Here is a 27,303-nt window from a genome sequence, read left to right as displayed (position 1 = left end):
TCTTTTGTTTCGTTCCATTTTGTTTCATTTTGATGTTTTTTGTTTTGATGTTTTTTTGTCTTGTCTTGTCTTTTATTTTGTTCCATTTGTTTGTTTTTTTGTCTTTCGTTTAGTTTTGTATTTTATTGTAATTTGTTTTGTTTTAATTTTGATGTTTTTTTGTCTTTTGTATTGTTTTGTCTTTTGTTGTGCTTCAGGTTTTTTTTCCCTGCTTTGTTTTGATGTTTTTTTTTGTCTTTTGTTTCGTTTCATTTTGTTTCATTTAGTTTTGTGTTTTTTGTCTTTTGTATCTTTTTGTCTGTTGTTTTGTTATGTTTCGTTATGTTTTTTGTCTTTTGTATTGTCTTGTCTTTTGTTTTGTCTTGTTTCGTTTTGATGTGTTTTTTGTCTTTTGTTTTTTTTTTCTGTCACTTATGCTAGTCAGTTTCTTGCACTAAAAATAATTGTAATTTTCTATCATTTCTTTTGTTTATTTTTGCTTTCTCTTCTTGTTTTCACTTTCTCTTTCTCTTTCATTTTCATTTTACTTCTCTCTTCTTTCTTTGCAGAAAACCCATCAGAGTGCACTGCAGGTGCAGCAGAAGGCAGAGGCTCTGCTACAGTCCAATCACTATGACATGGACATGATCCGTGACTGCGCAGAGAAGGTGGCGTCCCACTGGCAGCAGCTAATGCTAAAGATGGAAGACCGCCTCAAACTGGTCAATGCCTCAGTGGCTTTCTACAAGACATCAGAGCAGGTCAGTGAGCTTGTCTTGATATTGATCCTGTGATGATTTGGCCTCAGATGAGCTCTTTATCTTTTTTTAGTAACGTATAATTTCAACTTTTTTTCCCTTTGTCATAATCATGATTTGCCAAATCAAATATATTGTTTTTATGTGGCAGAAATGTTATTTTTGTGTTATAAATTGTCTATTTTTGCTTATATTTAAATGTGTGTTCTGCAGGTGTGTAGTGTGCTGGAAAGTTTAGAGCAGGAATACAAACGAGAGGAAGACTGGTGTGGAGGGACTGATAAACTGGGACCAAACTCGGAGTCTGATCACGTGACTCCCATGATAAGTAAACACCTGGAACAGAAAGAGGCCTTCCTCAAGGTACTGAGCGCATACATGCATGCACTCGGGTTGTCACGTAGCATTCTTATCCCTCTGATATTTGGTGCAAATGTACTCATTTCTCTCTCTTTCTCTCTCTCTCTCTCTCTCTCTCTCTCTCTCTCTCTCTCTCTCTCTCTCTCTCTCTCTCTCTCTCTCTCTCTCTCTCTCTCGCTCGCTCTCGCTCTCGCTCTCGCTCGCTCTCGCTTTCTCTCGCTCTCAAGGCATGCACACTAGCCAGACGTAACGCTGACGTCTTCCTCAAGTACTTACACAGAAACAGTGTGAATATGCCGGGAATGCTTGCACATGTCAAAGCCCCTGAACAACAAGTCAAAAGTAAGACTACATCCTCCTTTTAAATGCCTTTTTACAATTGGTTAAAAGGGCCAAATATTAAACCACAATCAGTACTGAAGTTAACCACTATTTGCTCATTGATGAGCATGTTTTATTGTAATGAATTCAGGGTTCAGGTATTTTCTGTGGCTCTGATTCTGTCACTGTGTGTGTTCTGTAGACATCCTAAATGAGCTGCTGCAGCGGGAGAACCGTGTTCTACACTTCTGGACCATGAGGAAGAGGAGGCTTGACCAGTGCCAGCAGTATGTGGTGTTTGAACGCAGCGCCAAACAGGTCAGTACCAGCCCAATCAAGCCTGCCTTTTGTTTCGGCATATAGTCTGGTCCAGTTGCGGCTTGTTTTGGTCGAGTACCACAACAACCACTTACTTAGAGAGAAGTGGCCGGTTTGTGAGGAGATGCATCTAATGCTGGGTTCAGACTACATCATTTTTTTTTTCTATTATAATTTCAGATTATGTGATTTTTGACTCCTAAATTCTTGTGTCGTTGACAAGATACATGTCAGACTACACGTTGCTTCCTAACCGATCATTGCTTTCTGCCTTGAACAACATGCGTCATGTTACTGAGAAGGTAGAACTAGAGACGGATTTCCCGAAACAGATTAAACAAACAATGGCTACTGAATTGGCGTGTTTTGTATTTGGCTTTTTTGACATCAGAAAAGCCCCCAAAAATAAATAAAACCTGAAAGTGGACACATTCCTGGATTGCACGAAGATGGCCTGTCAATCCTCCAAAGAGAACTAGAACCTCCATTGCATAATACCACCTATATTATCAGCTCTCTTTCATTTCGACTTGTTTGAAAGTTGTGCATGGATGAGCTTCTGTGCTCCTATTGTTCAATATCACAAATGTGATGGAAGGTCCCTTCATGGAGGACCAGTAAAAAATATATCAACAACATGCTAGTCTTTCTGTTGTTACGTCCTGAAGCATCAGCGTCGGTTGTCATCCAAAAACACACACTATATGAGATAAAATGAGCGATTCTTACGTCCTGCCTCTCATTGTCATTTACAATTCTCTCTCTGCGTCAAACCGATTTCGCCAAAATCAAGCTGATATGGTATAGTCTGAACCTGGCATGAGATTGAAGCTACCACATTGACGGTGCTTTTTATAACGATAAGTATTGATTTACAGAAAAAAGAACAATTGAAAAGTAAAAAAAAGATTTCCTTATAAACCTTGAAAAAAACCAAAGGCTTATGCTTACATTAACTTGGGCTACTAATCAAAATAAAGATGTTATGCCATCCCAGAAACAGGGGAAAAGAGAATAATTTACAAGGTATTTTTATTTATTTATTTATTTATTATTATTATTATTATTATTATTATTATTATTATTATTATTATTATTATTATTATTATTATTATTATTATTATATAAACATTCAAAATGATGACCTAAAAAGTAAAAATGATATCATAAATATGACAAAAATATACTTTTTTTAAAATCTCATTTTATCTCATAATTATGACTTTTTTATGTTGTAACTTAGACTCAAGTCCATTTTGACTTTGTATTTTTAATTATATGTAGTAAATTTTATATTTAGTGGTAGTAGCAGTGTTTCTATTGACAATTTCCCATTTTAAAGGTGAATTACAAAAATAAAATAAAAAATAAATAAAAAAAAATACTCTATATTTTACAGGCAGGTAAAACAGATTGTGAAAATCCTAGTCCATAAAATTGACTGACAAAGATCATTTGTAGCATAACCTCTGGATGTCAGGTACTTAAACACAAATATCTACAATAACATTAAAAAAACACATATATAATCCAGTAATATCAGTAATCATAGTGCTGCATTTCTGTTCTTCTGAAAGTAATAAGGTCTGACATACTGAGTTCAAAACTACAACTGGACTTTCTTCAAATGAAGCATTAACCCTTCCCTTTTAGCACTTCCTTCCCAGTCGAGGAACCAGACATTGATGTTTATTTTTAATCCACCATACACACCAATTGTTACTGTCTGTAACATTCAAAGAAGTAATTTTTCAATTAAATGTCTCAAACCTTTGCACCCTGACGTATTACACAAATTTACCCACACAAAGTTGAGATTGTAATTTGTTAAAGCTTTTATGCATCATAAATGTAATCTAAGGCTGAGACTAGCATTATGAAAATGTAAAAGATTTAAAACTTCACTTTCACCAAACGTCAGTTTCCCAGACAGAAATTATTTCTCAAGAATTTCAACCCTACCGTTTATTCGAGATCAAATTACTGTGTCATACACAATTGACTAGATGCTGCCGCAGACCACAACACATATTTCTGGAGTCTCAAATACCAGAAGCACGTCAGGTCAAGTGTTCAGTGGTTTGCGTGACTGCCATATAAACTTTTCAGACGATTAAACTGTCATGTATCACATGCTTCAAAAAAGAGTACTTTATTTGTGTTTATTTAAATATTTTGTCCTTTTATAGTGAAAAAGCATCTTTGTAGAAAACAACAAAAAATGGTATCCTAATGCAAGGCCGTACCCATGTATATGGTGGTTACGGCCCTGTCCTAATGCACACTTTTCTAAACTTGTGTAAATTGTGTCTTGTTACATAATTACAGTGTAGGGTTTTTTGGAAGTCTGTGGTACTGGATGGAGTTTCTCTCTTCGTTTGACATTTAAGTCATTCAGTGTTGTGTCCTAATGTTGCCTTTGAGGAAAAGGGAAAACAAAGTTCCTCTGTAGCCATTTTTTTTTTTCTGTGAATATTAATGACTTTGAGGTTGCACACAATGCAACCTCAAGCGATCAAACTTGTTATGAAATTGGTTACATTTAAAAACATAAATGAGCTAGAGCACTTTTAGAGATCTCACTCCCTCTTGTGGTCAAATGAGGTTTTACATAAAGATGAACACACTGGCTTATTTAAATATCCATGTCCGAACGTCCCTTTTGCATCTATTGCTAATAAAAGCGAATTATAAGTTCTATAAACGAAACCTAACTCTAAAATACAACTTGAAGACATTGTTTTGTTCCTTACTGGTACTCTTTTTAAGCCATTTTCAAATATTTTGCTCCCGCAAGATTAGAAAACACTGTTTTCACAAACACACATGCACATGTTCCCGTTCTGTCCTCTAGGTATCTTTTTTGACTTGACATTTTGACTTCTGTTTGTAGGCTTTGGAGTGGATCCATGATACAGGAGAGTTTTACCTATCCACACACACCTCTACAGGCTCCACTATACACCACACACAGGAACTGCTGAAAGAACATGAGGAATTTCAGATTACAGCAAAGGTATGTGTCAATATAAAAGATAAGCTGGCGTGTACGGGCATTTTGCTTTCCTATTTTGCTAGAGACCTAGAAACGTAATCACAATGCTTGCACGTCAACATTCAAAACATTACTTTGTACTTTTATTGGCATCCTTTACTCACCAAACCAGACGTTCAGTCTTTCTTCATTGCAACTGAAAAGAAGATTATATTCCTAAATGTCTATGATGCTATTTTACATAGAGAGTGAAGCTGAAATGCCCAAGAATCTTGCTAATAAAGCTTTTACTCTATGGATCTCGTGGTCAGGGCCGATTTTTGAGTCAGAACTTCCATGAAACAGATATTTATTATTAAATGATAAAGGAATTCAATAATTAAATGTTAAAAGGGATTTGAGGGAATAAATAAGAATCGTAAAATACATCTTTGGTTTAAGGAAGTAATCATTTTATTTTAAAATACACACACATTCACTCGTATTAATTTATATGTCTAATACGTTGAAACTGCAAATGTTTCTTGTCTCATCACATTCAGATATGAATTACATGAATCATGATCACATATTTTACATTCACAACTGCAAAATTTAATTAAAAGAACAAGTGGTTTACTTCATAGCCTATTACTGTTGATCGCTTAACATTTCTGTCTAATACTTACATCTACTGTTGTGTAGTGACAGTGACCGTTAGACCCGCCTTCTTTGATTTGATTGGCCATCTCAATCATTTTGACATTGACAAGTTCATTTAGACCGCTAAGGCAAAGCAGCCTAAAAAATGTATCAGCCTAAACATGTAACTTTTAAAACTTTGTCCAGCTTTACTGTACTCATTCTACAGTGAAATGGTAAGATACGATTTTATTCATAGCTCAGACAAAAACATTGGCCTTAGACAAAAAAAAAAAATGGATATATTATATGCAAATATTCAAGTGCAAATGGCTTCTCGAATAAATTCGGAAAACTGTATGGTGGGACTTTATTTTGTCCAAATGATCATTGTGGTTTGTTATTGGTCGATCTCATGTGAGTGACAGGTTGTCCCGCCCTTGTGCCAGTAAACGTGTCATCAGAGAAGAGAGGTCGCTGTCAGAGGGAGGACAAGTTATTTTGATCGAAGATTACGAGGGAACATGAAACTAAAAAAAAATTTTTTATTTGATAGTGCCTCTAGTCTAGATAATACAGATGGCATGTACGTAAGTAAAAGATGCCATGGTTTCATTTTGAGTGAACTATCCCTACAACTTCATCTTAAGTTGTTCTACAACTGTGATTCTCATTATTTCACAGGTTTATGAACTCCTCAGCCCTTACAACGAATCACAATACACCTCCCAGATGATGTCTACACTCTGATCTGTGTCTCTGTGGAATCAGTGCCGGTCTCTCTCAAACTCTCTCTCTCTTTCTCTCTCCCTCCCCAGCAAACCAAAGAGCGGGTAAAGTTGTTGATCCAGCTGGCTGATGGTTTTTGTGAGAAGGGCCACGCCCATGCGAGCGAGATTCAGAAATGGGTCGCCTCGGTGGACAAACGCTACCGTGACTTTTCCCTTCGCATGGACAAGTACCGTTCCTGCCTGGAGAAAGCGCTCGGCCTGTCCACTGACTCCAACAAAGCGGTGAGAGGGCTGTGAGGGTGGGTGTGTTGATGTGGCCTGCAGTGCGGATGAACAATATATTTGCTGTAAGAGTCATTAGCCATGTTAATTTATGAAAGAACAGTGATTTCTGACCATTAAGGCATTTCTTTTGGGGTTTCAGAGTAAGGATCTGCAGTTGGACATCATTCCAGCCAGTGCTCCTGGTGCGGAGGTCAAACTCAGAGATGTCAACCATGAACTCAATGAAGAGAAACGCAAATCGGCCCGGAGAAAAGAGTACGTCTTTTAAGCGTGATTATACGATAAGAAGCCGATGGCAGGAAGTGCTAAAAGGGAAGGGTTAATGCTTCATTTGAAGAAAGTCCAACTTTAGTTATTTTGTTTTGCGAGGAAACACCCTTTAATATGCATACTAAAATAAACGACTAAATATTTTCATTTCTGAGGGTTTTATACCAGATTAAAACCTCTCCCTGAGGCATTGTGCTTTCAAACAAATGTTGACAATAGGTTTCTGTTGCATTGGCCTCTTTCAGGTTCATAATGGCGGAGCTCATTCAGACCGAGAAGGCATATGTGAGAGATCTGCGGGAGTGTATGGATGTAAGTGTTGTTGTCACAAACTGCTCCGTACGGACCGACATTTAGAGGGTGTGGTACACCAATGTCCACTTTGGACAGATCACAAAAGCCCTGTGCTATAAATGTATTCTCTGCAGCACAGCCTAAAAACAATCCAGTTTATCCAGGAATAGCTACTGTTTGATCTCATGAAAAGATCTGAGTGTCATTAAAACACTGACCCATGTTTTTTATGCATGTTTTTTTTAATACAAATTGGAATATTCATGCGTTTTGGAATGCACATGTAATCAGCATTCGTATTCCTCTATTCTTTTTTGGGAAAGACTGTCAGTGATTCATTTAATTTGATGCATTTTAGTAATTTTGCACATTAATTTAATCAGCTCATTTATCCTCATTCACGTCCAGGACAACAACATGCAAAATGAAGGTCATCTCCATTTCTGCTAGTTCTACTGTTGCACCCAGAATTACTTTTATTATGCAAATATTCATGTGCAGTGCATGTTTTGGATAATATTGTGTTTATGACCCATAATTCTGATTTATACAGGTATTATGTAATTAATTACACACCCTCATGTCGTTCCAAACCCTTAAGACTTAATTAACTTTATTTTCGAAACACAAATTAAGATCTTTTTAATGAAATCTGAGAGCTTTCTGTCCCTCTATTGACAGCCTACCTGACTACCACTTTCAAGCCCCAGAAAGGCAGTAAAGACATCATAAATGTAATCCTTGTGACTCTAGTGGTTTAAGCTCTGTTTTATGAAGCGTCATGAGTGCGTGTTCATGAATGCTCCACGACACATTTTAGGATGTCTTTACTACCGTGAAGAAAGGCCTCAGATTTCATTAAAACGATTTTCATTTGTGTTCTGAAGATGGTTTTGGAAGACATGAGGTTGAGTAATTAATGACTAAATTTTCATTTTTGGTGAACTAACCCTTTAATAGAAATTGAAAACCTATATTATTACTAAAACTGTAAACATAAAAAAAAAAAATTCTTAATAAAAGAAAAACCCTGTTTTATTCTCTTTTTTTTTAAGGACATTTCTTTATAATTTTAAAGACAAAATCATAATCAATGCTGTTTTTGTAATCGTTTTTCATAATCGTTTCAAAAATAATGCGCGTTTGCGTGTGTTTCAGACTTATCTGTGGGAGATGACCAGTGGTGTGGAAGAGATTCCCCCAGGGATTGTTAACAAAGAGCACATCATCTTCGGCAACATGCAAGACCTATTAGAGTTCCATCACAAGTCAGTGATCCTGATGAATTGTAGTTCTTAGAATTATTTCTAGAATACATTATAACTTCCTTTACTTACCATTTCCATATGCCCTTATTTGTCCATTTCTCAGCATTTTCCTTAAAGAATTGGAAAAATACGAGCAGCTTCCAGAGGATGTGGGTCACTGTTTTGTCACATGGGTGAGTCAGTGTGCTAGAGATAACCTGACCAAGACTAGTGTAACATTATGTTGACATTAATACAGATCATTAGAACACATATATGGGTTGCACTGTATTTTACAGAACACACACTTACAGTTTACATACAAATAGTAATTACTGAGTAATATACAGTAAGGTAACTTTTTGGACTAGGACTGAAAAGGTGTTGGTACCTAGTTAGTATACTAATTACATTCTACAAGAACTACCTTACCTTTTAGGGTAAGTAAAATGTTGTTAAGGGAATTAATACTTTAATTTAGAAAGGATGCATTCAATTGCTGTAAAACTATTTGTTTGAGCACCAAATCAGCATATTAGAATGATTTCTGAAGGATCATGTTAAATTGGGATAATGGCTGCTGAAAATTCAGCTTTGCCATCACAGGACTAAAATATTTGTATATATAATTCAATTCATATATATATATATATATATATATATATATATATATATATATATATATACATGCATACATACATACATACATACATACATACATACATACATACATACAAACATGCATATGCTCTCAGTTCTATGAAATAAAGTGCTACACATATCTATAACTGTTAAAAGCATGTAGATAGAAATTATAGATGTCCATGGACTATTGTAACTTTAACTGATTTCCTTATTGTCGAGTGGTACAGTAGTTAGGGGAAATAGCAGGCTCTTATCAATAGAAGCAATTATTGATCACATATTCGAAACTATCACAGCTAATTGCTTAAGACAAATATTTATTTCACTACTCATCTCTTGAATCTCGTGTCTTTTGAATCAGAATGTATTCAATACTTTCCGATAACAGTAATCATTCTAAAAGAGACTCCAGTTATTATTATAAAATAGAACATCTTTATGTTCAAAATGTTAAAAGGTTTTATATGTTTAAATGATTTACTGTGTCTTCAGGCGGATAAGTTTCAGATGTACGTGAATTACTGTAAGAACAAGCCTGACTCCACTCAGCTGATTCTGGAACATGCAGGACCCTATTTTGATGTGAGTATTAAGCAAACTAATCATAAAATTCTTCACAAAAACATAATTAAAGGGCATATGATTATGTGTAAGTATTCATTTTATACACTTGAATTAAGGAAGTGCAGTTTATATATTCAGATTATACAGCACTTTTTGTGTGTATTTCACAGAATGTGGGTGTTTATATGAATATGTATGTGACTGTGTATTTGCAGTAGTATTATTGTGCATGTCCATTAATGTGTATATGCATTGGAATGTGTGTGTGTAAGGCTTCTGTGGTCTGTGGAGCAGTTCTGTTTTTGAGCTGGTAGGTGGAGGTCTTTGAAAGAAGGCACTTCCTGTGTGTCTGGGGGTGGGTCGGGGACTAGTGATGCCTCACTGTTGTATCAAATGTATCAACTGTTGCCAGGCGATCAGAACAGATGGAACTTCTTTCAGCGCTGAGCTCTGATGAATGGCTGTAGCCTTGAGCTCTGCTTTTGCAAAATTGCTATCAAGAAGCTATTAAGAATAAAAAGGCTCATCGTGATTGTTTTCCAGCATGTGTTTAAGATATTTGTGTGAAAGAGGTTTGTCGTTTTGATTAAAAGTTATAATTGGGTTTGTATGTGTGTAGGAAATCCAACAAAGGCACAGACTGGCCAATTCCATCTCATCATACCTTATTAAACCGGTTCAGAGGATCACCAAGTATCAGCTACTACTAAAGGTACGTTTCTACCATACTTGAAACAATCTCAAAAAAGATGAAAGACAGATTATACAAAAAAAAAAGAAAAATTAAATAAATAAGTTAAAATAAGCACAGACTTGATCCAAACTGGGTCAAAAACAACCAGAGTAAACACAGAACCATCATAAAATCAGCACAGACTGAACACAGAACCAGCACAGACTAAACACAGAACCAGCACAGACTAAACACAGAATCAGAACAGACTAAACACAGAATCAGAACAGACTAAGCACAGAACCAGCACAGACTAAACACAGAATCAGCACAGAATTAGCACAGACTAAACACAGAACCAGCACAGTCTAAACACAGAATCAGAACAGAGTAAGCACAGAACCAGCACAGACTAAACACAGAATCAGCACAGACTAAACACAGAATCAGCACAGTCTAAACACAGAATCAGCACAGGCTAAACACAGAATCAGCACAGGCTAAACACAGAACCAGCACAGTCTAAACACAGAATCAGCACAGGCTAAACACAGAATCAGCACAGACTAAACACAGAACCAGCACAGACTAAACACAGAATCAGCACAGACTAAACACAGAATCAGCACAGGCTAAACACAGAATCAGCACAGTCTAAACACAGAACCAGCACAGTCTAAACACAGAATCAGCACAGGCTAAACACAGAATCAGCACAGACTAAACACAGAACCAGCACAGTCTAAACACAGAATCAGCACAGTCTAAACACAGAATCAGCACAGTCTAAACACAGAACCAGCACAGTCTAAACACAGAATCAGCACAGGCTAAACACAGAATCAGCAGAGACTAAACACAGAACCAGCACAGTCTAAACACAGAATCAGCACAGTCTAAACACAGAATCAGCACAGTCTAAACACAGAATCAGCACAGACTAAACACAGAATCAGAACAGACTAAACACAGAATCAGCACAGTCTAAACACAGAATCAGCACAGACTAAACACAGAATCAGCACAGTCTAAACACAGAATCAGCACAGACTAAACACAGAATCAGCACAGGCTAAACACAGAATCAGAACAGACTAAACACAGAATCAGCACAGTCTAAACACAGAATCAGCACAGGCTAAACACAGAATCAGCACAGTCTAAACACAGAATCAGCACAGACTAAACACAGAATCAGCACAGTCTAAACACAGAACCAGCACAGTCTAAACACAGAATCAGCACAGACTAAACACAGAATCAGCACAGACTAAACACAGAATCAGCACAGACTAAACACAGAATCAGCACAGTCTAAACACAGAATCAGCACAGTCTAAACACAGAATCAGCACAGTCTAAACACAGAATCAGCACAGTCTAAACACAGAACCAGCACAGTCTAAACACAGAATCAGCACAGACTAAACACAGAACCAGCACAGACTAAACACAGAATTAGCACAGACTAAACACAGAACCAGCACAGACTAAACACAGAATTAGCACAGACTAAACACAGAATCAGCACAGTCTAAACACAGAATCAGCACAGTCTAAACACAGAATCAGCACAGGCTAAACACATAATCAGCACAGGCTAAACACAGAATCAGCACAGTCTAAACACAGAACCAGCACAGTCTAAACACAGAATCAGCACAGTCTAAACACAGAATCAGCACAGGCTAAACACAGAATCAGCACAGGCTAAACACAGAATCAGCACAGGCTAAACACAGAATCAGCACAGGCTAAACACAGAATCAGCACAGTCTAAACACAGAATCAGCACAGTCTAAACACAGAATAAGCACAGGCTAAACACAGAATCAGCACAGACTAAACACAGAATCACCACAGACTAAACACAGAATCAGCACAGACTAAACACAGAATCAGAACAGACTAAACACAGAATCAGCACAGTCTAAACACAGAATCAGCACAGTCTAAACACAGAACCAGAACAGACTAAACACAGAATCAGAACAGACTAAACACAGAATCAGCACAGTCTAAACACAGAATCAGCACAGGCTAAACACAGAATCAGCACAGTCTAAACACAGAATCAGAACAGACTAAACACAGAATCAGCACAGTCTAAACACAGAATCAGCACAGGCTAAACACAGAATCAGCACAGTCTAAACACAGAATCAGCACAGTCTAAACACAGAATCAGCACAGGCTAAACACAGAATCAGCACAGACTAAACACAGAATCAGAACAGACTAAACACAGAATCAGAACAGACTAAACACAGAACCAGCACAGTCTAAACACAGAATCAGCACAGTCTAAACACAGAATCAGCACAGACTAAACACAGAATCAGCACAGACTAAACACAGAATCAGAACAGACTAAACACAGAATCAGCACAGTCTAAACACAGAATCAGCACAGTCTAAACACAGAACCAGAACAGACTAAACACAGAATCAGCACAGGCTAAACACAGAATCAGCACAGACTAAACACAGAATCACCACAGACTAAACACAGAATCAGCACAGACTAAACACAGAACCAGCACAGTCTAAACACAGAATCAGAACAGACTAAACACAGAATCAGCACAGACTAAACACAGAATCAGCACAGACTAAACACAGAATCAGAACAGACTAAACACAGAATCAGCACAGTCTAAACACAGAATCAGCACAGTCTAAACACAGAACCAGAACAGACTAAACACAGAATCAGAGCAGACTAAACACATACTCATCATGAACCCAGCACAGATTAAACACAGACCCATCACAAACTAAGCATGTAACCATCACAAACCCAGCACAGACTAAACATAAAACCATCACCGGCTAAACACAGAATAATCATAAATATGTATGTTTTGCACACTGGGACCATTGGTGGTTTGCTTGTCCCCAGCACGGGATGCTGGTGTGCTCATAATCCAACATATGTGGACTTTTGGGTGCTGGTATTATCCCAGCAAGAATACAACAAAAAATTGTGTACATGTTACTTATAATTTTCCTTAATGTATGTTTATAGGAAAAACAAAGACACATAAATAAAGACCAAAGACATGTTCCAAAAAATAATAAATTGTTTAATAAATAAAAACGCACAGTGCAGGTTACATGTTTATTGGCACACAGGACAATCCTCAGTGTTAAACAAACACTGCTCAGTTTTCATATGGTCCCAATCTATAGAGACTAAAAGTAACACTGAAGCAGTGATGCAGTTAGTGATATAAAGTAGTGATGAACATTAGTGATGACACCTGCGCTGGATCACTGAAGAGGAAAAACAAAAACAGAAAAAAGAGATGAGCAGAAACACAACAACAACTGGATTTCAGCCTGTTCCCTACATGAAATCAACTGCAAATGAAACCAGTATTTTACCAGAGGATGCTTAAAAAACTCAAAAAACAGCATCAGCATCTTCACATATTATAAACCTGTTTGGCTTTATTTCATTCATATGGTACATGTAAAAAAGTTGTTGAAGTCTGAAGTCAGAATTATGATGATAAGTGTTCTTTAGGGTTAACTTCTCTTAAATAAACCCTTTCAGCAATCACTATTGTCAACAATATTTCATGCTCCTGACTGCAATGACATAACTGTTGTATAATTGTTAAAAGTATGTCCACTTTTTGGAATCAGTGACTGATAGCTGAATTTTGACACATGCAAGTTCCAAAAATTAGCATAGAAGTCTTTAAAAACAGACACTTTCAATTTTGAACTCTTATTATCAGGTTTGTATAATATATGATTATTAAAGTTATAGTCATAGATTACAAAAAAAAAATCATGTTTTTAATCTTATGGTGTTTTTTCCTTTATATAATTAATGTGGTAATATACAAGTATTAATTAAATATAGTAATATACAAGTAAAAACAAATGCTTCTCCCAAACCTTTGCTTGCAGACAGACAGATAGCTGGCCTACTCAAACACAACCCCTGCAAGACAATGCTGGAAAACCAGTTTACCATCTCCGTTTTGCTTAAGAACAGCATGACTATGCTGGTCCACCAGCTAGATCAGCACTATACCAGCATAAACCAGCCTGGGTCAGCATGGAACAAATGCTGGTTAATGCTGAATTTTTTTTACAGGGTTACCGGTATTACAAAATCCACATTGACACACAAGTGTAAATCTTTAAATGTACAATTGTTGTTTGTACATAGGAACTATTGACATGTTGTGAGGAAGGTAAAGGAGAAATTAAGGATGGTCTGGAGGTCATGCTAAGTGTGCCCAAGAGAGCTAATGATGCCATGCACCTCAGCATGCTGGATGGTGAGTATCACACACATGCGCACACACACAGATTGTTAAACCAAACCTTCATGTATCATTGTTCAACATTTCTCTCAACTCTGGCTCTCTCTCTTTGCCTCATGTCTTCTCAGGTTTTGATGAGAACATTGATTCTCAGGGTGAGTTAATTCTGCAAGAGTCATTCCAGGTTTGGGATCCAAAAACTCTGATCCGTAAGGGCAGAGAGCGGCACCTCTTCCTCTTTGAGATGTCCCTCATCTTTAGCAAAGATGTCAAAGACTCAAACGGCAGAAGCAAGTACCTCTACAAGAGCAAGCTTATGGTATGGGTTTTCTTTTAATTTTGTTATTAATTACCTAAAAAAAATGCTTGCAATGTTACAGATTAAGGATGGCTATGCTTAAAGGGGTGATGAATTGAGAAATCAACATTCCCTTGAGGTTTTGATATATAAAAGGTCATTTAATATAAGAATATCCTGCAAGTTTTAAAGCTGAAAACTTTGTTGTTATTTAAAGAAAAGCTTTTATAGACACCAGGCCCAGAAAACGATCTTGTGCGCATCTTGACGTCACCGTGTGGCAAACACGCCTATACAGAATAATAAACACGCCTAATTCAGTAGCCCCGCCCACCAACTCATGGAGCTGTTCGGATCACGCTAGCCAGCAGCAATAAACATGCTGAAGATAGTAAGATATTAAGCTATTCCTGGTTGTGGAACAGTCGCTGCATAAGCTTCATTCGGATCCTAATATAAGGAATGTGTGATACATTTAATTTCTTTTTTTTTTTTTTATATTCGCTTCATTTAACTGCGGAAACGTTTGTAAACAAGTCTCAAGTCAAGCTGGATTTACAGACATATTGAGATTATAACACAATGTTGTGCCTTCTATATTGGATCCAACAGGAATGGTGCAACAAACTTATGTGAGTAAAACATCTTTTTCATATGTAAAAGTAGTCCCGGGGCTGTGTTTTCCAGACGGGGTACCTAAACGGAAGCCCGTTGGCAGGCCGGTGAATCTCAAATAGTAAAATAATATGTGGCCCGTCACGGAAACCAGGGACACAAGTCGGCAGCTCTATTATTGAGAAAAATTAGAAAGAAGAGTTTTCTTTTTCTTCAAATTATGTGATTTTCACTTTTTTGCAGAATCTGTTAGTTGAAATCACGAAGAAGCCTCTACGTGTTTGAGATGGCATTAATTATATATTTAAAAGCGTATATTTTGAGGTTGAAATCGCCTTGTTTTGTCTGTGTATTTCCATACTGGCCTTTGTTATTGCCCCGCCCTCCAAGGGACGCGTGGCTAATTATTTATGCAGCTGTAGAGATGATCCAAGCGACGATGAAAGCGGCAATAAGACTGTATAATATCCTAATCTACAACTGAGTGAAGATGAAGAAGAGGAAGAATGTATCAGACAGGCGTCAGACGACTTGGACCATAAGAAATCAGAGGCTATATCGATAGTAACATTTGATAGGGATAAAGGCAGAGAAATGTCTCTAATCTGTATCTGTGGCTATAGTGTAGGGGTAAGACGCATGTCATCAAGTTTTGACGCAACTCGATCAGAGGATCGAATCTGCCTTCCCATACCTACCTATTGTTCTTAACTGTCATTTTAATTGTAATCGTTAGCATCGTATCACTTGCCAAAAAAAAACATTACTATAATGGGCTTTTAGATGGTAATCTTAGCATCTTTATTATTAGTAGTATGCTGTCCGATTTTTTCCGTTGCGTCTGTCGTTACTAGCAGCCATGCAGCTTTACAGGGGGTATGGCTTATCTAAATGAGATGTAAATGAGCCCTATTGTCACTCCCAGCAGGTGAGAACAGGTGAGAACTGCAAAACTTTAGAGGCTGTTTTCTCTCGTTTACACTTTTCTAAAGGCATACATTCAGATGGACACAACTTCTCCAAATATTATCAGATTTCCATGTGTTACACATCGTTGGAAAGCTTGGAGACTACACTTTCAGAATCTGTGAATAACTCAAAATGCTCCAGAACCGACTTGTGTCCCTACTTTCCGTGACTGGTCACATATTCAATTCAAGATTGCTTTATTGGCATGAATGTAAAATACAATATTGCCAAAGCGAATTATTCCTTTCTTGATCTGCGTGTGCGTGTGTGTGCGTGCAGTTCACGCTCATATCCACCGATTGGGCGGGCCAAGTAATACAAAGATAATATTCAAATCAATCGCGGGTGGATGATAAATAAATTATTGTGTTTGTTTGATAAAGACGTTTACGTGCCGTGATCGAGAGAATCATTCCAGTTGCCGCTTTCAAAACGATCCCTCCCTTGTGAACTGAACTGACAGGGGAGCTGAAGCTCATTAAATATTGAAATATTATCCAATCCTAGCCGTGGGCATTTACTTCCAAGTCTCCAGTGCGGCACACCCATCAACACCCAGCGTTCAGGAGACAGCCTCAAAACCAGTGTAGAAAATAGCCTATTACTGCATAGTTATGATGTTTTTGAATGTAAAAACCACACAAACATCATTAGTTGACCCTTAGACAACAGTATAAAATAAAATAAAAAAGCCAGTTCATGACACCTTTAATTCTTTTTTTGCTCTGCCTAGACCTCAGAACTAGGAGTTACTGAACATGTGGAAGGAGATCCATGTAAATTTGCACTCTGGGTTGGACGGACACCTACCTCAGACAACAAAATTGTCCTAAAGGTATGATTTGCATTCCAAATTGATACTACTTCAACAAGATGTATTGCGTTGTTTCAGTAGAACTATAACTAAGTTTTGGCTTCTTCTAATAAATGTTTTATTTGCGTACAGTTTATTTGTATCCAACTTTCTCAGTATATAAGCATGTTTCATTATTGAAAAAGTTGTTACTGATCTCAAATCCAATAGGACTTTCCATTAGTCTTTGTTATAAAATAAAGAGTATCACTCATCTGAGGGTCCTTGAAATAGATTGGATAAGTGGAAATGTTGTTAAGTTTTAAATTTCCATGTACTGTAGCTCTGGCTTGACTCATACCATTGTATAAAATCATTTTGTTGGACTTTTAAGTCCTTTAAGTAACCACTTATGTAACTTGTGTCTCTGAATGGTTGCCCTTCATCTCTGCAGACATCACTGAATCATGTAATGAATCATGTGACTTTATGTGTTCTCACATATAGATCAACACATGGATGCTCTCATGTTCACAATGTTAGCCCGGCTTACAGTTTAAAGCATTAAACATTGTCCCCACCTATTTTACGTCAGTAATCTGACATATTCCCAAGTGAAATGTAGGATGGGAATTTATTTTATCCTTTGAGAACAGATTGAATCATGATTGAGTATCTACGACAGGTGGTTGGAGGCGATGATCGGTTGAAAAATAGGGAATACGAGGGATTTGTAATTTAAAAGGAAAGTACATTTAGAAGCATATCAAGTTATTATATTTTGATAAAAGATTAGAACTAATTAAACAGATTTAGACAGGGTTTGACTAGTTATTTATGTCTGTTGTGTTAATAGAAGTTTGTTAATGTTTTGCTGTATTCAATGCACCTCTAGGCTTCCTGCATTGAAAACAAACAGGATTGGATCAAACATGTACGTGAAGTTATCCAAGAGCGTACCATCCATTTACGGGGGGCACTCAAGGAGCCAATCCACATTCCCAAAGCCACTGCAACCAAACACAAGGGCAAACGGTATGTCAGCTAATCGCATCAATCCATTGCCTGATAAGTGTGTATGGATCTCTGGAACTTAGAATACGTTCCAGCTGAAGAAATTCATTTTATGCATATTAATATGGAAAAGCTTTTCTTTGGTCAATTTGCATGTTCAACTGATGTGTATCGTATTGAATAACAGGGATGGAGAGGACCTTGACAGTCAGGGTGATGCGAGCAGTCAGCCAGACACCATCTCCATCGCCTCCCGCACCTCCCAGAACACACTGGACAGTGACAAGGTGAGTGTGAAAATCTGTCGACCTTAGTCTAAAAGTGCCATGCTATACCTGATGTTCAGCTCTGGTGTTTTGGTGGCATGTTTAGACCTGCAGAATGTTCAGACAATGAGAATGGTTTAATGTCTGTACTGAATGTTTTAGCCTTACCCTAAAAAACAAGTTTGATGGGTTTACCAACTTTAACTTGCCGATGTGCTTCAAAAACCCTTTTTTGTCCGATCACATTCAAAGACCACGGTAATAAAACATATAACTTCTAAATCAAGTCTAAAATCAAGTTCTTAAAGAGGTAGTTCGCCCAAAAATGAAACGTTCATCATAATTTATGTTGTTCCAAACCCATAAGGCTTCTGTTCATATTCAGAACACATATAAAGAACATATTAAAAATATCTTCAATTGTATTCTGAAGATGAATGGAAGTATTGAGTTTGTGGTTCATTTTTGAAAGAAATAGCTCTTTAATTCATTGTGCTTGTGGAACACTATGACCATTTATAAGCTTTATATTTTGCCATCTTGAACAGATTTGCAAACCAATGCAGTGCCCACAACGTTTATCTGATCTTCACCAAAGCTTGTTCTGATCATCTGCAGTCCAATCTTTACAAAAGAAAGTAAATGGATTTCTGATGTTCAACTCAACTCATGCTTTAGCACTGATTCATAATGTGCTTTATATCTCTGCAACCATTTGTAATTCTGACACAATTTTCCAGGTATCATTGTCGCAAAGTCCTGATAGCACCACAAAAATTTTATGACAGCACAACCTTATGGGGAAAAGTTAGTTTTACATATATTTGTAGCCCCTTATCCTACAATCATTGCCAAGGGTTCAATGACAAAACAAGTATGTTTATATAATGTATGTGGTTGGCCCCATTATTGCTGCTTGCAGCTATAATCTATAAATGGCATTGGCAATGGATGAACATTCAGTTGAAGTTCTTCATTGCTGCATCTTGATCTGATTCAAAGATTTTAAGAACAAAATCTTGTTTATGTTTTTGAATATGTTCTTTTTCCGAGATAATAGAGCTGCTGGAAATTCAGTCAAATGTATCTTAGCAAAAACAAAACAAAAAAACATTTGCTTCATTCATCAATAGACTGCACCACACTGGTCTGTGTACAACATAATTTTGCAAAGAATAGTTTATTCCAGGCATTAGATTTTAGGGACAATGGCCACATATGAGAGATTATTCAAATAAGGCCACTTTCACTATGTTTCTTAAATGTTAAAATGTTTCACATGCTCTGGAATAAAAATCTAACCATTACCTTGATCAGGTAGATTTTGGAATAATGGTGATGATGTGTGATGGTGTGGATTTTTAATTAGATCATTTAAATGCAGGATTTTTTTCTGTATAAAAAATCTTAAATTAATGTGCAGTATAATGACACTTAAAGTGACAAAGTTTCACATGATCATTAAACATCTTAAAATGAATTACATTTCTGTCACTGCAGTTGTGGCAAAAATGACTCTCATGAGCAAATATAATCTTTTTTTCATAAAAAAGCAACACACTAAATTAACTGAAAGCATAATTTGTAAACTTCTTAAGATCAGAGCATTTAATATTAAAGGGAACAGAAAAGGTCTCCTAATTGAATCAACCATAGAAGAACTTCGGACGCAGTGGCGTCCAGTAGTTCCAGCATTTCTTTAACCTGATTATCAGCAGACGTAATGAAGGTTCCTCACTGGGGAACGTTGCTTTGGTTGCTTTGGATTTAACAGCACAGACGCTCATCTTCCCACTCACAGTCAGAGCTCTCCTCTCACTCGCCCTCACACATGTGCATGCTTTTGTCACTGATATGTTTTGCGAGCCTCCTACAGCAACACACGTTACGTGATGATACTCGCTTGAATCTAAACATGGATGCACCGGCTTTCTCTGTCTCCATTTCCATGTCGGCCTCATCCATGTCTCTTTGTGACATACGCAAACACGTAAAGAGTATCTCGCTGTCACCAAATTCACTCATGTACCCTGACGACCCCTCACAAAGGCTCACTGTTTTAACCGTCTTAATGCACACAGAGCCCTCTCAGTTCACCACGAGGTGAAAAGGTGAGGCTCCCAGAAACGGACGAGTTCCTGCACGTCACTTCTAATAAGCATTAATTTGCCTCCTGCTCCTTTAAATCTTGGCACATTGTGTCCGTCTCTGCCTCCTCTCTCTTCCTCCTGCCAGGCGTCACTCCTTCAGACTGATTCCATCTCCGTGGCAATGCGAGGATGTGTCAGCAGCCTTCAAACGCCTGCCACTTTACCTCACTGGAGTCCTGAAGGCTTGAGCTGTAGATGAACTGTAGAGGAGGTTCAATTTGATACGAAAAAAGGAACACAAGGTCATTCTGTCTTCTAGATTGAAGGATATGGCATTGTCGCATTTAGGGGTTTTCGGCTCAAAACATTCTGTGTGATGCTTAATGCATAAGGACGTGCTAGGAGGTATTGTTTTGATATAAACATGGCGTTTAAAGGTTCAGGATCAGTGGCTCAACTTTTGAGCTCATTGGCGATGCCACATTACCAGTGGGTACGTTCGTCCTGACTTTAGACTTGTCTACTTTCTTAGGTCACTTTGTGATTATTTTTTATTTTAACACTTATGCTTTCCTCCACAGTTGTCCGGTGGCTCGGAGTTGACGGTGGTCATCCACGATTTCATGGCAAGTAGTGGATCGGAGTTGACTGTACGTAGAGGTCAGACGGTGGAGCTGTTAGAACGGCCCCACGACAAGCCCGACTGGTGTCTGGTTCGCACTACCGACCGCTCACCCGCCCAGGAGGGCCTGGTTCCCAGTTCCATGCTTTGCATCGCCCATTCCCGCAGCAGTATGGAGATGGAGGGAATTTTCAATCATAAAGGTAAGATGGCTTTCCTGTTTTCTGTAGATTGCGTTAAGTTAGATTTGATTGGACTGTAAATGTATTTAAAGTCAGATTTTTGTTGTTGTTTGTGTGTGTGTGGGGGGGGGGGGGGGTCATGCTGGGTTGCATTTCCCATAAAATAAGCATTTTACTCAATCTCATATTGTTCCATGTATTAGTTTCTTTCTTCTGCTGAACACAAAAGAAGATATTTTGAAGAATGTTGGTAACCAGACAGACAACCTATGGAAGTCAATGGCTGCCGTCAACTGTCTGTTTACCAACATTCTTCAAAATATCTTCTTTTGTGAACAACTTGAGTGTGTGATGTCAAAATGTAGTTTTGTTGGTGAATTATCTCTTTAACTTTCATAGTATTGTGCATCATTGAAGAAATTAACTAGTCACAGAAATGAACATGTGTTGTTTAATGATTACTACTACTTATTCCATGTATTTTATTGATGTTTGAGTCATTGCTCATACCCCTGGGTTCCCTTATGCACATACACATTGTTCAAAAACGGATTTTTGACACTCTAAAGCATATACTGTAGATTGAAACATTGATATTTAAAGGGATTGGAGGATATGTAATGTGTTACATGTTAGCTTATTGTGTCCAAGAGCATGATCTATTTAAATCCACATGTCATACTACTAACAAGAAGCTATGCTTCTAACCATAGGTCAAGTGCTGTAATTCCAACCATGCAAGTTTGCGATGCTGTTTTTGAATGTTTGTTTGAAGTCTGGTTTTGGGAAACAATGAAGCATTGCATTTTGTTGGTAACACTGGAGCTTGCAAACATTTGTTGGCTAATGATGCTTTTGGGAAACGTACTTTGATATGGGATCTATGGAGCTCCGCACATGACATGCAACAACAAAAAAGTAAATCATATGCACATTTTACTAAGTTGTTACTTCGATTTATAAATTGTGCGCACAATCTAGCCTATTCGTTTTTTCTGTGTGTCATGTGCGGGGCTCCGTAGGGGTCAGATCTGGATGAGGATTTAGATTGGGGCTTATTTAGGTTCACACTTCACAGAGGCTGCACAGCTTGTGTGTGTCAGTGTTTCGAGTTTTTGACAACTCTGGCATAGTGCAGTCGTGGGAAGAGTTTCTGTGTAAATGCTTGAGGGATTAATTGAAGACACGTCAACACTTTCCATCTGGGCCTTTGTGTACGAGTTGTTAGGTAGCCACCTTTGACTCGATAGGAATCTCAGCTTTTTACTCTGTTTGGTAGTATGAAAGGATACCGATTTTTTTTATTTATTAAACTTATTTCGTGGGTCAATTTTATATTGGCGATTTCTACAAAAATGTGTCTTAAATTATGAAGGATACAGATTTCTAGCCGTGTACAGGATTGACAGGATTAACTGTGTAGAGAATCTGTTTATCCTAATGTGGGTGCCAGATATTGTGTGTTTTACCTCAGGAGGGATGGATCAAAGCTGTGTACAGGTGTGAGTGTCTGCTCTTGATTCACCCTGAACCCAAATAAAATTTTAATTGCAGTCCAGCTTTGCTCTTTCTTATTAGGGTTGAAGTGTGTTGTGCAAGCAGTAACCATGGTGATGGGTTGTGTCAGGTGATGAGCAGGGTTGCCAGGCTGCAGGGGATTTCCCTGCTAGGAAGTAATCCATCTACACAGGACAGTTCATGTGATCTTGTGATTTTGATTATGTATTTAAAACCAGCCATTTTGTAAACAATACATATACAACCGTTTAAAAGTTTAAATAATTTTGTTCAGCAAGGACACATTAATTTGATCAATAGGGATAGTAAAAATATTTATTCCAATATATATATATATATATATATATATATATATATATATATAGAAAATAAAAAAAATATTTCATATATATATATATATATATATATATATATATATATATATATATATATATATATATATATATATATATATATATATATATATATATATATATATATATATATATATATATATATTGTATATCAAATAAATACTGTTTAAGTTTCTAAAAAAAATATGTTAGTTTTATCAAAGAATCCTTAAACATTGATAAGAAGACATTTTTGGTCACCAAAACAGAATATTAACATGATTTCTATAGTATCATATGACATTTAAAAACTGTAAAGTAATGGCTGTTAAAAATCTGGAACACAATACATTAAAAAAAATATTAAAATAGAAAACAGTTATTTCAAATTGTAATTATTATATTACAATTTTACAGTTTTTTGATCAAATAAATGCAGCCTTGGTGAGCATACGAGACTTCTTTCAAAAAAATTAAAAAAAAATCTTACCAACCTTTAAACATTATATGTCATTTCAACTGGTGTGGTTTCTTTATTTTTACCGTAATTCATACTTTTAAAATATTTGCAACATGTAGTAACATTTGCAATGTGACATTACGAAAAGAAAAAAAAAATGTCTGGAAATACTTGACTTGATTTTATCTGTTGGTATTTGACATGGTTAGCTGTTATATATTGAATAATATGTTTGTTTTTTTGTTCCTGCCCATGTGGCCTTGGATAAATTGAAACTATAGAAACAGTGGAAAGGTTATTTTTCTGTCACTTCTTTTCTTAACCGTAAGAACAAGAACATTTATTAAGAACATAGGATCCATTTACATTTTTTGTGTCGTATTTAAAGATATTCAGTACATCAGCTGCAGTTTGCCAGTTCCTCATGATCAAAGATGTGTAACAGGGAATTCATGGTGGTTAGTCACTGCTTTTGAAAACTCTGAATGGACCATGATTTGTGACAAAGAAATGATTACAAAGGAAGAGCATGTGGTAAAACTAAGAGGGTCACCAGGCAAAGATTTTTGAGGTCACCCACACAAGGATGACTGGGCAGCATTTGAGAGAAGATCATTAGTGTGTGCAGGGTGTGGTGCTCAGTTTGGAGAATTCTGGGAAGTTACTGAAATAGACTTATTTTTACCTCTTTATGTAGTTAGAAAATGCTGCTCAAATCTCAACTATCTATCTATCTATCTATCTATCTATCTATCTATCTATCTATCTATCTATCTATCTATCTATCTATCTATCTATCTATCTATCTATCTATCTATCTATCTATCTATCTATCTATCTATCTATCTATCTATCTATCTATCTATCTATCTATCTATCTATCTATCTATCTACCTACCTACCTACCTACCTACCTACCTACCTACCTACCTACCTACCTACCTACCTGTCTGTCTATCTATCTGTCTGTCTGTCTGTCTGTCTGTCTGTCTGTCTGTCTGTCTGATAGGATAGCGCTACAACCAACCCGAGGAACAAAGAAGGTGAAGCGTAGCTAGTTGATAGATTAAACTTTCGCTGTATCCGGGCGGCAAACCCCAGAACACATCTTCCTTTCTTAAAGGCCCACTGACGTGCCTTGAAACGCGGCACATTATTCAATGTGTTGACGTAATTTCCCCTGAAACGGCTTCAGCTGTTAGCAGCTCCTCCCCTTTTTTGAAACAGCCAATAGCGTTTTGTTAATATACAGTTTGACTAGAGCGCATGAGCGGACCTTCTCTCTCTGTTTTGTAAAGCAGAAACACTGTTTACCATCATAATCTCCTCCATATCGTTTTGTAATGAAGCATTGTGTGCAGAATTCAAATGGGTCGATATGTTTGTTGTCTGCGCCGACTTGCGCATATGATCCGCGCTGCACTCTCGTGTCTGTAGTCTAAATTTAGACCAGAGCCGCTGGGGAGTGTGCGCGGCTGCGGTGCGTGAAACTAACGTGAAAACAGATTTTATTTGCCTCAAATGAAAGTATATTTACACTGAATCGTTTCCTATCACATATATAGTGTGCTATGTGCCTTTCACCATGTAGAAATGAGTAAATGTGTGTTAACTGACCGATTTCAGCTTCAGCATTGTAGGGGGCGGGCTTTAGATTCTAGAGAGCATTTTAATTGGACAGAAGATTTAACGAGAAAGTGAAGTCTGCGATGATGTCGCCAAAATCTGAGATTCGTTTTAGCGGAAATGGGAGACTGTACATTTTGAATGCTTATATCTCCTAAATGCAAATTTTGTCATAGTTTTGGAACATTCCAGCTTATTCATAACTTTAAGGCTAAAGGGGGTCGCACACCGGACGCGGAGCTCGGCGGCGCGCCGCGCAGCGTCTCAGGTATCGCACACCGGACACGCACATTCAAAGGATTTTAAAAGGCTACGTTTATTATACATTTCCCCAAAATATGTTTAGACTTTATTCAAGCTGTTGAACTCAGAATGTAAAACAAATGTGTCTTGTAGCAAAGGGTGAAATCAGTATACCTTAACGATAATATACTTTTAATATAAAGCCTTGAAATGGCGCTCTGTGGCGCGGCAGGATTTAGAACAACTTCCTGAGTCGCCGCGGACAGGCGCCGAATGCCGCCACCGGTGTGCGTACACTCATTGAAAACAATGTGTTCGAATTTTAAAGACGTGGCACGCCGCCGAGCTCCGCGTCCGGTGTGCGACCCCCTTAACACAGTCATACTAAAAGATAAAAAAACTTTAATTTTGATTTCAGTGGACCTTTAAAGATGATTTCAGTGCCGTTCTTTTATTAAAGAAAAGCTTAGCAACAAGTCTTCCAGATTAGCAGCCAAAGCTGATTTTGTTCGCCAGCTTCTTTGTTTTCAAATAGCACGCGGAACCACGGCAACTCTGCCTTCATTATGTTAAGCCCGCCCACCGACTCTAAACACGATGTGATTGGCCTGACCAGAGTTTGGTTTTTCCAGCTCACACGGCAACGGAGAGTTGCTAGACTACACTGGCTGCAAATTAGATTTGCTGCCACTAGGGTGCGTCAACATTTCTATAGGCTAATTGGAACTAATTAGTTAGATGCAATTCATTTATCTTTTTGTAGCTACATTATAAGTTACGAGGTCTCATACCTGTGTCATTTAAGTCCATTTTTATGACATCATTACCATACACGCACCTTTCCTTTGGCAGAGGTCATGGGAAATGTCAAACAGCCGGTTCTCTTACAGCAAGGACAAATTAGTATTTATAGAATTGGAAATAGGAACCATCATAACTCATGATGACCAGTGTATTCAACCTCTTCAAAGTGCTGCCCTGACCATTTTGTTAGCTGAAATATTCAAGGTATATTTTAAGGCAGCTGGTGTGATGCAAAGTGTCCGGAGGGGCAAAAAAAAATCTACCTTTTAAAATCACCAGAGCAGAATCCTCAGCAGAATTTTGATTAGTTCTGGCATAAGCAGCTACGGATCTGCATATGCGTAAGAGAGAGAGAGAGTGTGTGTGTAGCAAAGGAAGCAGTTCGACTGGCCACAGACCAGCTACTGTTAAGCAGCCAAAGACGCTTAAACAGGGAGATCTTTGTAGCCACCCGCTCCGGTGCAGCCTGTAAGAGAGGCTGCCATTTGTGTAGGTGATATAGAGGCAGTTGTTTGTATAGTTTACTCCATTTTCATGCTGTGGCCTGATATTGCCCTACTGTACTCTTTAAAACTGCCATTTACCGCTGGAATGTATTATTACTGCTCCCAATAAAAAAATGCTGAAAATGTTCGAACAGGTCAAAGCTTGACTACTGATGTTGTTTAACTGAATGCCATCCACATGGAATTTTCATCTAAAAGACCTGAAACACCGTTATGTTCAATAACAAATAAACAAAATTATTTTTTTATTATTGTTGAGATTTCAGTCATCTAACTGAGTGCCTCTTACAAAGCCTGTCAAGAGGAATAATATATCAAAAGTCACTTTCCATGACTTATGAAAAAGCTTATACAACCTTATTAGGTATTATTAGATATTGGAACTAATAGATGCACTTGCTAATAATCCACTACATTATGGATTATTAGCAAGTATTTCTTAGGCTAAAATAATATAATCACAAAATGTGTTATTTGCAGTGCAGTCTTATAAAATCATGGAAAATACATACAGGTTTGGCGATAATGTTTAATTTAAGAAAATCACATTCTAATTAATATGTGATTTAAAATATAAAGTATTTATACATCATATCAAAATTTATTCTGTAGTTACTGTAG

The 27,303-nt window shown here is 37.3% G+C and overlaps 1 protein-coding gene across 5 annotated transcripts in view; it reads left to right on the top strand.

The window, feature by feature from the left end:
* Positions 1 to 27,303, top strand: part of triob (trio Rho guanine nucleotide exchange factor b) — a 209,461-nt gene that overhangs the window by 146,122 nt on the left and 36,036 nt on the right. For all 5 annotated transcript variants that reach the window (XM_067449222.1, XM_067449218.1, XM_067449219.1 and 2 more), the window contains 18 exons: positions 549 to 740; positions 951 to 1,100; positions 1,325 to 1,439; positions 1,621 to 1,736; positions 4,630 to 4,752; positions 6,171 to 6,365; positions 6,508 to 6,623; positions 6,884 to 6,950; positions 8,091 to 8,200; positions 8,304 to 8,373; positions 9,317 to 9,406; positions 10,008 to 10,100; positions 14,248 to 14,359; positions 14,473 to 14,663; positions 16,960 to 17,061; positions 17,915 to 18,054; positions 18,221 to 18,320; positions 20,971 to 21,214. In XM_067449222.1, the coding sequence (XP_067305323.1) occupies positions 549 to 740; positions 951 to 1,100; positions 1,325 to 1,439; positions 1,621 to 1,736; positions 4,630 to 4,752; positions 6,171 to 6,365; positions 6,508 to 6,623; positions 6,884 to 6,950; positions 8,091 to 8,200; positions 8,304 to 8,373; positions 9,317 to 9,406; positions 10,008 to 10,100; positions 14,248 to 14,359; positions 14,473 to 14,663; positions 16,960 to 17,061; positions 17,915 to 18,054; positions 18,221 to 18,320; positions 20,971 to 21,214 (2,326 nt within the window). The remainder of the gene's footprint in view (positions 1 to 548; positions 741 to 950; positions 1,101 to 1,324; positions 1,440 to 1,620; positions 1,737 to 4,629; positions 4,753 to 6,170; positions 6,366 to 6,507; positions 6,624 to 6,883; positions 6,951 to 8,090; positions 8,201 to 8,303; positions 8,374 to 9,316; positions 9,407 to 10,007; positions 10,101 to 14,247; positions 14,360 to 14,472; positions 14,664 to 16,959; positions 17,062 to 17,914; positions 18,055 to 18,220; positions 18,321 to 20,970; positions 21,215 to 27,303) is intronic.

The sequence above is a fragment of the Pseudorasbora parva genome, chromosome 7 (assembly GCF_024679245.1).
Source record: "Pseudorasbora parva isolate DD20220531a chromosome 7, ASM2467924v1, whole genome shotgun sequence".
Classification (NCBI taxonomy): domain Eukaryota; kingdom Metazoa; phylum Chordata; class Actinopteri; order Cypriniformes; family Gobionidae; genus Pseudorasbora; species Pseudorasbora parva.
This window is presented reverse-complemented; position numbering and strand designations above follow the sequence as displayed.